Consider the following 14,013-nt stretch of genomic DNA (forward strand, 5'->3'; position numbering starts at 1 on the left):
AGTTGACTGGACCAAATAAACTTTCAAAACTTCTTTTATAGGTATTAATATTAAGAAAAGGAAAACTTGAGAATCATTACAATGATGTTAGACATTAGTATCAATAGAATGCCAATATGTCTTACCCCACAAAAATAATAAATCTTTAGAAATCACAATTAATAATTAAATTTACTTGCAAATCATTGTAAAATATGGTGACTTATTAATCTGTGCAGGTTGAAAGCAAAAATAGATATTAAAATTTTGATATTACTTTTTCCTGTTATATGTTGTTGAACATAGATTGTCATTGGCTAATTGCACATAATCTATCAAGAAATATCAATATTTCAATGACATCTCTGTCTCATAGTTTAAAATAAGTATAAGGTTTGGATTATTTTACCAGTACTTATATTCCATCAACCTTTGACATCATATACTAATACTAAATAGTATTCTTAAATAATAAAAATAACATTTAGATAGTCATATGGGTGTGTTTAATCTAGAATAGGGAAGAAGTAGGTTATTCAATTCTACTCATAGTTTTTAATTTGCTACAATCCATCTCTTATTTGAAAACTTTTTATAAATAATTTGGAGCATTCCATTGAAATATTAGAAAGAAAATTTTATCACAGTATTGCCTTGCTCCTTCATGGCATGGACTTCAAGGACAAGAGGGAAGGATAATTTGGACAATTGAAACGGTGCACATGAAACAGTCTGTCTACAATAAGCTTTAGATTATCTGTTAATTTCATTACTCCATGAGTAACAGGAAGTATTTAAGTCAATTTTTTAACATGAAAAATCCAAATAAATGAGAGGAACAAAATTTCAAATTGAGAAAACACAAAAATATTTTGTTCTTTATTATGATTTCTCCACTCTTGAAATAAAGCACAAATATAACAATGGTAAACATGCGGGATCATGTTCTCAGTCATCCTAATTCTTTCACTATCATTTGTTGAAAATCATGTGACCCTATCCAGGAAAAATTAGCACTCGTGTTTCTTGCTTCATGGACACTTTACTAAGCTTGTTCACTTTGCACAAACAAACTAATTCAAGTATTTTGACAAGTTTTAGTACATTGTTACAAAACAAAACAAACTAAAACCCAGTAAAGCAAAAGAGATGATCAGACAAACATAAACTAAAATAGCAACAGTCAAAACCATCAAAGACCAGTTGGATCGTTAAAATGAACTAACTGGTTTTAGACACTACTCAAATTCCTAGGTAGGCACAGGAATTCTGTTTTTTTTTTTTTTCTTTAGAATAGGCCAGACAGATAGCGAGAGATTCCTGCATTATAACCCTGCAATTTATGGCAGAGACACTCTGGCAACTTGGTGTCTTAAGAAGAAAGACAGTTATATTTTGTCCTGCAGTCAGGCAGAAAAATGACAACTGCTATAAAATTGTCTCTCCCTGACTGACAATTTCAAGCACTTTGTAAATAAAAAATATTCATGAGTGGCATTGATATTATATTTAACAGTTAGCAAATGATCTCTGTGGAGAAACTCCCAAACCAGGTCTCTCTTCACTGTTAAAATTTTCTCTAATGTTCTATTGAAATGCATTTTCCTACCAGTCGTTAACTGAGGTACAATCCCTGGGAACACCAAAGGCTCTGAGGAGGATGAAGTGTAATGAAACCTTTGGTTCTCTATGTTAAGAAATAATCTAAAGCTCGCTCCCCATGGGTATGAATATTTATAATCATAAGTACTTTTTAAAACTTTACATAGAAGTTAAAGCATGTTCAGTCTTTTACCTCTGGGAGCTTGCATAGCTTGGAAGTAAGTGTTTTATTCTGGTATAGGCCCTAACAAGTGATATGAGAAAGTTTGTTTTGAATACTTAAGGGATTTCTTCAGCCAAAGTTGTTTATCAAAGTCTTAAAATAACTTCTAGCTAAAACATCAGAACAAAAAACACAGGGTGGCCCTTCAACTGTTTATCACTGACACTTTCATGGCACATGTAAATATTAAATAATTTCTTCTTAACTTAATCAATCTTAAGTTTATAATTTCCATTAGCCAATTATAAGTAATGATGGATATAAAATGATGAGAAAATTAGTTCTTAAACATAGATTACGTACAACTAGGGGCTAAAAATGTGTCTGAAGACATGATTTGCAGAATTTGAATACTAATGGTTTATTTTTGATAAATTATTCTAAAAATAAATGATAATCACATATTTATAAATATATCAAGACACCATATTGATAATTGTTCCCATTTCAATTTATTTTATTTGAAGCTGCGGGCAGAAATCAATATTATTTTCACTTGCAATACATTTATTTTTTGTGTAATCCATTATGAATGAATATGATATATATAAAGAGAGATTTAGGGAATTTTTCTAATCTAATTTTACATACAATGTATATTCTTTAAAATGGGTAGCAATTTTGATCTGGCACTTGGTCTATCAAAACTCAATGTTAAAAACGCACTGAATTATAACTTGAAAAGAGTTCTCCAAATTTTTTATCTATTTTTTTATATCTGCGTAAGACAACTGGCTCCTTCAAGCCCATATTCCCTGAATTTCTCCTGATAGAAGTATCTTTATTAAGTTCCTTCATCTTAAGCTAACAGCCACTTTGGAAACCTATTTGCTCAAGATAGGTTCATAAACATGCAGGGCTTGCTTATACATGTAGCTCATAAAACTTCTGTTTTGTTTTGTTTCCTTAAACCCCTCTTTATTAGAGAGGTTGAAATATGTGTGTTGGTGTTAAGAAATACAGTTCTTAAGTAATAGAGCATTTTAGCCTTATACTAAATTGCAGTACATCAGTCATAGAATCAAGTTAAATACCCAAGAGTTGGTGCCAGTCAGGTCTCTATATTGAGATTTTTAACAAAATTAACAACGACAACAACAACAACAAAAGGAAATGGACCATGGGCAGGAGTATTTGATTGTATGTATATGTGTACAAGCTATTCCAAGCTAGAAGTTTCCCAAGAAATTAAGGTCAATGGAATAGTTTTGGTCATAGGGTCACTGCCATCCATACGCTCTCTGTAGTGCTTTCCAGCCGTGAGAGTGTTCTCGTTATGCTTTGCTGTCATCTTCTTTTGATTGGATGATATCATTAGAGACTTTAATTTCTATAGTTTCTGGATTTATAACTTCTTTCCCATTTTCTTCTTTTAAAGGCAATTTTCTGGAACAAAATAGTTTAAAATAATCTTGATTTATTAGGCTTTTTTTAAAAAGATATATCCTTTAACATTTAAGTCACTTATATATAGGAAATACAATACAATAATTGGAAAGAAAAATTAATTTATTGAACTAATATCAACTTGATATAAAATATACATAAGAGAACAAAACAATGAACTTTGTTTATTGTAAAAATGCTATGTAATACAGAAGGCTGGGTGAAACTATATATTTGTAGATTTAGAAGCACAAATTATTCACTATAGGGTGGCCTTCTATTTGATGAGAAAATGGTGATATTAAAACATAATTGTTTTAGAAGGTGAAAAGCCAAAACATATGTCAGCTATATGATTTAATAGTATCTAAATAAATGAACAATTGTTGCTGGACCATATTACATAAAATTAGAAACTGGGTGAATTAGCAATGTTCTTTGGAACTTAATATAAATAAAATATGTTTTCAGATATTTTCACTTTTTAATATTGACTGTTATGTTTTCTCTGTTCTCTTTTCACTATTGTTTTGTGCTTCAACTCTTACATCAGTTGTGAGAACATAGTTTAAGAGTTTTTTTCAGTGGAAACCTATGGAGCAATACCAGCTTCTATTTCTTAACATTAACATAGCTTCACAAATCTTACTACGATGGCAACAAATTATGATTTCTGATTTTATTCTTAACATTCTCAAATTCAACAGTATATTGTTACATCTTTTGAGTGTAAAAATTTGGGGGTAATTTTTTCTCCCTTGACAAGATGCTTTCTCTACTCATCAAGAGAATTAAATTAGAAATAGAATTCTAATTCACCAGTGTAACTTTAACCTCATCATTTTATAGGGGAATGAATGTTAATATGCTAGCTTCTCTGGGATTTATTTGTAATTTACTTTAATTTTTTAGTGAGAAGGGTAATACATTGTGTTCTGAAGATCAAAGCTATCGGAGCTAACCAGTCATAAGTAAGACACAGGCAAAAACTAATAAGATCCATTGTGGGGAATAAAGAACTATTGCCCAATGAGAGAAGGCTCTTTTAAGTATGTTATAGATAGTGAACTCATTCTACCATTTTTCCTAAGTACAGAAAATATTGACAAGAAAATTTAAAAATTTAATGAGTCATTCCTCACATCACCCTCCCTCGATTTGACCTTCCCACTATCCGTCCCCCCTCCTCCCTCCTTCATCCTGGGCCATAGTTGTGATCTATTCTTCATATGAAAGTGTGAGTGATTGTAAATTGGTTTCATAATAGTACTGAGCATATTGGATACTTTTTCTTCCATTCTTGAGATACTTTGCTAAGTAGGATATGTTCCAGCTCCATCCACGTAAACATAAAAGAGGTAAAATCTCCATCTTTTTTAAGGCTGCATAATATTCCATGGTATACATACACCACAATTTATTAATCCATTCATGGGCCAATGGGCACTTGGGCTTCTTCCATAAATTGGCTATTATGAATTTAGCTACAATGAACAATCTGGTGCAAATATCTTTGTTATAAAGTGATTTTTGGTCTTTTGGATATGCACCTAGTAGATGAATTGCAGGATCAAATAGCAGATCTACTTTTAGATCCCTGAGTAGTCTCCATACTTCTTTCTAATGAACCAGTGTTTTCAAATAATCTTTGGATGGTGTATTTGTAAATCATCATATAATTTATCATTACTTGTGTTTATGTTAAATATTTTTGTTTGTTTTTTTCCCTTGGATGGTGTATTTCTACACACATAATTTATCATTATGTGTGTTTATGTTAAATATTTTTAAATATCACTGTTAATTCTATTATATTAATGGTTAATACTTCTATTCTATGACTAAGACCTAAAGTAGATAAATTGCATTAATTCCCCAAAATGTAGACCAGTCCAAGGAAATTTTTTTTAAATTAGCTTTCATACACACCAATATGACACTGTAAGTATTAATTAATAAACAAGAAGGTGTTTTGTTGTGTAATATTTTGCTGCATTGAAAAGATTTGTAATTTCTGATTGTGAGATTATAGAACCCATTTCAAAAACAGTAACTTCAATTTAGAATGCAATTATCTCTAAATACAATTACTAAATTATGGCTGGAGAATTTATATTAAAACATTTGCTCTAGAGTAATGCTTTGTGTTTACCTAAATATTAATCATTTTGATACCTTGAAGGAAAATAACGAGAATTCAAAAAAAAAAAAAAAAACAAGAAAGAAAGAAAAAGAAAGAGACCATTATGTACAGCTATGACAACATTCTGCCTTTGATTTAGGATGAGAAATACAAATCAGATTACTCTGTAAGAGAATACTAGTTCATAAAGAAAAAGATCTATTTGTTTTGAAAAATGATAAAGTTAAAATTATTTTTGTGAGCAGTAAAGATTAAGATCTTTACAGGTTTTGTTAGTGCCATTACTATCAAATACATTGAAAAGAACGCAAGTTATTTCAATTTCATAAAAATAGTTTTCTTTTGAATTACTTCAATTTTAATGTTCATAAAGCTAGGCGCATTTTCACCCCCACAGGTTAAATTGAGATATTTACTATAGTTTTATAGAATGGAGCTCTAAGGGATGCATAAATGAATAACAGACTCTTGAAAGGAGATCAAGCATCACTTATTCATAGGATTTAAAATAATAGTTTAACAGTACGTCCTCCTTTCCTTTACAAATATTCTACATGTAAAAGACTGAAACTGGACCCACACCTTTCCCCACTCACAAAAATTGATTCAAAATGGATAAAGGACTTAAATTTAAGGCATGAAACAATAAAAATCCTCAAAGAAAGCATAGGAAAAACACTGGAGGATACTGGCCTGGGGAAAGACTTCATGAAGAAGACTGTCATGGCAATTGCAACAACAACAAAAATAAACAAATGGGACTTCATTAAACTGAAAAGCTTCTGTACAGCTAAGGAGAGAATAACCAAAGCAAAGAGACAACCTACACAATGGGAAAGGATATTTGCATATTTTCAATCAGACAAAAGCTTGATAACTAGGATCTATACAGAACTCAAATTAATCCACATGAAAAAAGCCAACAATCCCATATATCAATGGGCAAGAGACATGAATAGAACCTTCTCTAAAGATGACAGATGAATGGCTAACAAACACATGAAAAAATGTTCATCATCTCTATATATTAGAGAAATGCAAATCAAAACAACCCTGAGATACCATCTAACCCCAGTGAGAACGGCCCACATCTCAAAATCTCGAAACTGCAGATGCTGGCGTGGATGTGGAGAAAAGGGAACACTTTTACACTGCTGGTGGGACTGCAAACTAGTACAACCTTTCTGGAAGGAAGTATGCAGAAACCTCAAAGCACTCAAGCTAGACCTCCCGTTTGATCCTGCAATCCCATTGCTGGGCATCTACCTAGAAGGAAAAAAATCCTTTTATCATAAGGACACTTGTACTAGACTGTTCATTGCAGCTGCATTTACAATCGCCAAAATGTGGAAACAGCCTAAATGCCCACCAACTCAGGAATGGATTAACAAGCTGTGGTATATGTATACCATGGAATACTATTCAGCTATTAAAAAAAATGGAGACTTTACATCCTTCGTATTAATCTGGATGGAAGTGGAACACATTATTCTTAGTAAAGCATCACAAGAATGGAGAAGCATGAATCCTATGTACTCAGTTTTGATATGAGGACAATTAATGACAATTAAGGTTATGGGGGGGGAGGAAAAGCAGAAACAGGGATGGAGGGAGGGGGGCGGGGCCTTGGTGTGTGTCACACTTTATGGGGGCAAGACATGATTGCAAGAGGGACTTTGCCGAACAATTGCAATCAATATAACCTGGCTTATTGTACCCTCAATGAATCCCCAACAATAAAATATATATACACTTTTTGTCAATAGTATTGGGTATATTTTACTGCCATTCAAATATATAACTTTTAATGCATCTTTATGTTGGTAAAAATCTTTTCTTTTAATTTTTAGTCAAAGCATTATTTTCTTAGCAAATCAGATTAGTGTTGGAAAAATTCAAATCTGTAACATAGAAGTGCTCCTGTCTTTTGATATATTTGTATAAAATTAGAGCTATATAGTTAACAATGGACCTTCTCTGACATTGATGCAGAGTTTTATTTGAAATTTCTCATGATATATATTCATATATTTCAGATATTCATATATACCAATTTTGAAAAATAAAAAGTATAATTCTTTTAAAAATAGTAATACTGCACATACATATTACAAATAATGGTAATGGGTTACCACTTTACAAATACTGATTAAAAATATAAGTAAGTATTTCAAGATACATACTCAGGTTCTGTTAGTGGTGTAGTTTCATTTGGTTCATTTACTGGGCTGCCATCTTCATGATTAGTAATTCTTTCATCCTCTGTTCTCATCTCCACTATGGGTTCTTTCGATCCATCTTTCCTAGAAACATAAAGAAAAACATCATATCTCTGAAATGTAAAAATGGATGCATTATGGAAACCCCCATCTAATCCTCTCCCTCCAAATAAATTCAACATGGTCAAATTAGGAATACCACTAAGAAAATTTTTTTCCATTTAAATTTATCTAACCCTATATTTTTACTTAGAAAAAAAAAGAAATTTTATTTTATCTGTATCTCTTTGCCTCATCAAGATGTGTCAATTATTTTGCAAAAGTAGTTTACATATTAAATTCAGTTTCAATTTGGAAATAAATAAAAATATTTTGTTAAGTAAAATTTACAGCATGCCGTAGCTTTATTTCTCCAAACTGGCCACATTTTAAAATATAAAAAAAAATACTTTAAAGCATTGTTCAAAATATTAAAAAACATTTGGAAAGCATTTATGAAATATTGAAAACATCTGAAATACACCAGAAATATTGATTTCATTTAAAATGTGGAAAATAAAATTTGCATATGTTTTATTTTCCTAATGTCTCCCAATTTATATAAATTTTATATAAAATTTATAATTTATATAAAATATTTATATATTATATTATTTAATATAATGCACCAGAAATATACCAGAAATACACCAGAAATATTGATTTCATTTAAAATGTGGAAAATAAAATTTGCATATGTTTTATTTTCCTAATGTCTCCCAATTTATATAAATTTTATATAAAATTTATAATTTATATAAAATATTTATATATTATTTAATATAATGTGACCATTGGCTTTTAATGTATTTCCATGTTTTTAAGAAAGTAGTTTAAACAATAGAATTATGGCAATATATATGTATGAATCTATAAGTTCACATTCTAATGTCATCTCTATCAGATTTCTAAACAGGAGAGCAAATGTAATTCTTTAAAATTTATGAAAACTGAAAAGCTCACTACAGAGTTGCACTCATCAATAAAATGAACAAAAAGATAGAATAAAAAGAAAGTCATTGGGTGATGGCAAAGGATGAAATGAGCTAGGGGGTTGGAAGGGATGTATTGCTAATACAGGTTTCAAATACACTGAAGAAAAGAATAGTAAGGAACAGAGTGGGGGCTTCAACTGCCCAGAGATATAGTCTTGCCATCTAATCTGACAATTGTGCCTCTACACATGCAAATAAGTTGAAAACTTATATCCACACAAAACATCTGCATGTGAATGTTTACAGCAACTCTATTCATGATTGCTAAATATGTAACCAACCAAGATGTCTTTCAGAAGGCAAATGAATAAGTACATGTGGTATATCCATCCAGTTGGGCATTATTCGTGATAAAAATAAATGAGCTATCAACTTTCCAAAAGATACAGAAAAACTTTGAATGTACTTACTACAGCCAGTCTGAAAAGGCTGCACACTGTGTAATTCCAATTATATTACGTTCTAAAGAAGACAAATCTATGGGGTCAATACTAATATCAGGATCAGGGTGTGCAGGTGGAGAGGGGGATGCAGGGATGAATAAGGTGTGCACAGGGAGTATTTAGGATAGTCAAACCATTCCATTTGTTCCTGTAATGAGGGGCATAGGACATAAAAGTTACTTCTTAAAAAGAAGGCAAACTAGGATTACAAACAAGAGAAAGAAAACAAATAAAAAAATACTACAATGGCCTAAAGATGTAAAAGGCCCTACAAATGCTGATATTTTCATAGAAATATATTAAAGATAATAAGACACTTTGGATCAGATACAGGTCTGATATTGTTTTTATTCGGTTTTGTATGTACTTCTAATACATGAACACCAAAATTTGAAGAATGGGTGTTAGTAAAAATAAAAGAAAATCTAGAAGTGAGGAATGAAAAACTGTTTTTACCACTGAAAATCGGATGTCTGTCAGAAATAGTAGTTCAGATAGGTTTAGCTATATTCTCTGATCATTGGCACCAATAAGCAAGCTCTATACAATTAGCAAAGATGATTGAAGGACCATCACTTTGAATTTTAGTTTTGGTTTGTTTGCTTTTGTTGTTCTTTAGTTGGTTACATGAAAAAAATTCTACTTAATCCAATGTTCATGACAATATACAGGATGACACAATTGGGAATATGTGGCTATTGATGATTCATAGCAGAAAAGTAATAATTTTTTAGAAATTATATTAGCATTTGATGCAATATGCAATTAAATAAAACAATTTAGAAGGAACAACTAGTGAAATGGGATGTTAATTTTGTTTCCCTCATTGACCATAAACATGGATACAAAACCTTTCAATTAGAAAAAACAAAGCAAACATTACTGACAGTAAATGAAAAACTAATAAAATAAAAGGGAAAGTTGTCTCTAAAATCTTTGATTTTAATGATCTTTTTAATTTTGTTAACATTTTGTTACTTTTTTTTGTGTGTGTGTGTGTGTGGTTTTTGGCTGGGGCTGGGTTTGAACCCGCCACCTCCGGCATATGGGACGGGCGCCCTACTCCTTGAGCCACAGGTGCCACCCAAATTTTTTTTTTTTTTTGTAGAGACAGAGTCTCACTTTATGGCCTTCTGTAGAGTGCCGTGGCGTCACACAGCTCACAGCAACCTCCAACTCCTGGGCTTAGGCAATTCTCTTGCCTCAGCTTCCTGAGTAGCTGTGACTACAGGTGCCCGCTACAACGCCCGGCTATTTTTTTGTTACAGTTTGGCCGGGGCTGGGTTTGAACCTGCCACCCTCAGCATATGGGGCTGGCGCCGTACCCAGTGAGCCACAGGTGCCGCCCAACATTTTGTTACATTTTAAAATTTTTTCCAGGTTTATTCTTGTAGATAACAGCAAACATGTGTTAAAATATATACAGTTATTTATTTATTTTGCAGTTTTGGGCCAGGGCTGGGTTTGAACCCAGCACCTCCGGTATATGGGGCCAGTGCCCTACTCCATTGAGCCATAGGCGTGGCCCTCTACAGTTATTTTTTTTTAAATGATAATATATTGACTATGCATATCTGTGCCCTTCACTTATCTCTAGGTATTACCCGGAGTTTATAAACGAACCTCTAAAGTTGCCTCTATCTTCTTCAAGGTGCATTCTAGCTCACTGTATGTATACACCACCATAAACATGACCAGTCTCCAATTGACACTTACAGTGTTTTCAACTTTTTCTATTATAATATATAATGTAAGGATACCAAGTTCATATTTTACTTATTCTTAGGTGATTATATATGAAGCACCCAAATAATTAACAAGAGTTTAATCTCCTATCCTCCATAAATTATATTCAAGTATAACTGAGGTGATACAAGAATTATTACCTGTCAGAGTCTCTCTTATAAATTGAGGTGCATTCTGGTTGGGTGCATAAATATTAATGATTGAAACAAATGTAGAATATAAATGTCTTAACACAATAGCTAAGAAAATGCCATGAATGCTATGTTAACCAGTTTGATGAAAATATTTCAAATTGTATATAAAACCAGCACATTGTACCCCATGCCTGCATTAATGTACACAGCTATGATTTAATAAAAAATAAAAAAGTAAAAAAAAAAAAAGAATTATTACCCCAAACTTCAGTGTAAATTACGGAGTGAATGTGCAACTGATTGTTAAATGATCAGAAAATGATGATAACTACAGCATATGAGAAAATGTGTCCAAGGACCAAATTCTGTCTTCTGTTGCATAGTTAAGAAAACACAGGTGATAATGATACCAAACTAATTCCCGTCTAGTAGAATAGTGTCTAACTATAAATATAGAAGTCAGTCAGTATAAACTTCCATCAGAATCCCAAGATTGCTAACATGAATCTTAGGAAACATATTACTGAAATTTGCAACCTGAATACATTTTCAAAGAAATGAAAATATATTGAAAGGCTCTGAGAAAAATATTTTCTAAAATTTATCAATTATTGGAAAAAAATTTAAAGTCTTATGCAATCCAAGGCACTGTTAGCAAAATCAAACTTTGGAATATGCTGTGAAAAACACTGCAACAAATACAAAATCAAATGATTAAGGGACAAAGTAAAAGTTAAATAACTCTACAAAACTTATAATGAATATAAAGGTGTGGGTGGACATGTGTGTACTTAAAGGGAGTTGTATCTTGATGTGCTTGCATTGCTAGAAATAATGATTTGAGAAGCTTAAAACCAATATTCAATTTGGAATTGAATTGAGAAAATGATTGTAGGTGATGGGCAAAAGGGAACAGAGACAGGAGAGAAGTGGATCAGGGAAACCCAAGATTTGTTGCAAAGTGCAACAGCCTGAAGTCTGGCATTTTCAAGCAGACTGTCTTGCCAGAGCTTCACCTCCCTTCTCCTCAGCTCAACTCAGCTCCAAGGTCTCTGAACATGGTGAGGCCAGGCTCCTGAAGATGAGACTGCTCTCTCAGAGGAAGTGAGCTCAGGGGTTTGGTAAGACTTACTAAAGGTGAAATGCCATGGAAACAGCACAAGCACTTCGATCTTGGTAGTAGAGAAAAAGTCTCTAAGGGAGATGAGGGGAAAGTGCCCCTCCCCTCCATTTCTCAGCATGGCAAGGCTTAATTGCTCATCCTGAGCTTTGTGTGCATGGTCTAATTGGGGTGAGCCTTGACATCCTGCACCTGGACTGTGTTCCTGTCCCAGGCTCTTTATGTGTTAGGATTAAAAATAACTTAGAGTGATAAAAGTAAAAAATAAATCAGTACAATTATGGTAGTTAGTTAAAGAAATAGTTTGATTAGAAAATGCAAGCCCAGCAATAACCGTGACATAAGGGTTTAGACTCCCCCTGTTTTATGTATGTAATAAAAAAGGAGCTAACCTGGAGCTAGGGGTTGCCACTGGTCCTCACATTTTGAGGTGGTCAGTCACTATGACCCAGCTCTTTAAAAAACTTTCTTTGTGTCTTAACTTTTTGTTTTTCCTTATCCTCATATCTTTACCAGTCACTGGAAACAAACTCACAATATAGTCTGGGGATGGTCCCCAATATAAACGGCAAATTTTAAGCAAAGTGACTAAAAGAAAAAGTTCAGATTCAATCTGAAAACCACTCTTAGAGTGGTACATTCTATAGGTTTGGAAAAACGTATGATATTCTCCCACCATTATTTTATCATACAAAATAATTTTACTGCCCTATATAGAAATCCCTGTGCTCACCTAATCACCTCTCCCTTCTGTCCATCACTCAGCCCCATTAATCTTTCTTTGGTTTCCATAGTTTTGCTTTGTCTAAAGCAGTGGTTCTCAACTTTCCTAATGCCTCCTAATGCCACGACCCTTTAATACAGTTCCTCAAGTTGTGGTGACCCCCAACCATAGAATTATTTTTGTTGCTACTTCATAACTATAATTTTGCTACTGTTATGAATCATAATGTAAATATCTGATATGCAGGATGTATTTTCATTGTTGCAAAGGGGTGGCAACCCACAGGTTGAGAACTGCTGGTCTGAAGTGTCATATGGTACAGTTATACAATGTATAGCCTCTTCAGATTGGTTTCCTTCCCTTAATATTAAACATCTAAGGTTCCTCCACACCTCTTCAGGGCTTAATGGCTTGATAGCTTCTTCCATTTTAGTACAAAATAATAGTTTGTTGTTGGGATATACCACAGTTTGTTTAACCATTAATCTACAGAAGGACATCATGATGGCTTCCAAGTTTTCATTCAAAAAATAGATTTAGAGGGCGGCACCTGTGGCTCAGTCAGTGGGGCGCCGGCCCCATATACCGAGTGTGGCGGGTTCAAACCCGGCCCCGGCTGAACTACAATAAAAAAAAATAGCTGGGCGTTGTGGCGGGCGCCTGTAGTCCCAGCTACTCGGGAGGCTGAGGCAAGAGAATCGCTTAAGCCCAGGAGTTGGAGGTTGCTGTGAGCTGTGTGAGGCCACAGCACTCTACCCAGGGCCATAAAGTGAGACTCTGTCTCTACAAAAATAAATAAATAAAATAAAAAATAGATTTAGAGAGTACACGTTGGTTTTGTTAGATAACTGACTTGCATAGTGGAGAAGTCTAGGCTTTGCTCTATATACTCTCCAGCATTTGGTACTTTTAGTGTTGTGGATGGTGCCCATGTGAATAAACCTGTTGAGGTGTAGTGTCTTGTTTCCATTTTCATTTATCTGATGACACAAGAAGTTAAACAACTCTTCATACACTAATTTGATGTTTGGATATCTTCATGGGTGAGGTATCTATTACAGTCTTTAACACATTTTCTTATTGGGCTGTTACTATTTTAAAAATTTAGTTTAAGAGTTATTAGTGTATATAATAGTCCTTTATCAAATATGTCTTTGTCATATATTTTTCCCCAGTTTGTGACTTTTCTTTTCATTCTCTTAACAATGTCTTTTGCAGAGCATGAATGTTTAATTTTAATGAAATCCAGCTTAGATATTC

The 14,013-nt window shown here is 33.0% G+C and overlaps 1 protein-coding gene across 1 annotated transcript in view; it reads right to left on the reverse strand.

Moving 5' to 3' along the window:
- Positions 1-830: 830 nt before the first annotated feature.
- The window catches only part of NCAM2 (neural cell adhesion molecule 2), a 488,008-nt gene continuing 474,825 nt past the window's right edge, over positions 831-14,013 (reverse strand). The window contains exons 17-18 of the mRNA XM_053565686.1: positions 7,517-7,636; positions 831-3,190 (exon numbers count right to left, since the gene is read on the reverse strand). Of these exons, the coding sequence (XP_053421661.1) occupies positions 3,079-3,190; positions 7,517-7,636 (232 nt within the window). The 3' untranslated portion in view covers positions 831-3,078. The remainder of the gene's footprint in view (positions 3,191-7,516; positions 7,637-14,013) is intronic.

This window comes from Nycticebus coucang, chromosome 16 (genome assembly GCF_027406575.1).
Source record: "Nycticebus coucang isolate mNycCou1 chromosome 16, mNycCou1.pri, whole genome shotgun sequence".
NCBI classification, from domain to species: Eukaryota; Metazoa; Chordata; class Mammalia; order Primates; family Lorisidae; genus Nycticebus; species Nycticebus coucang.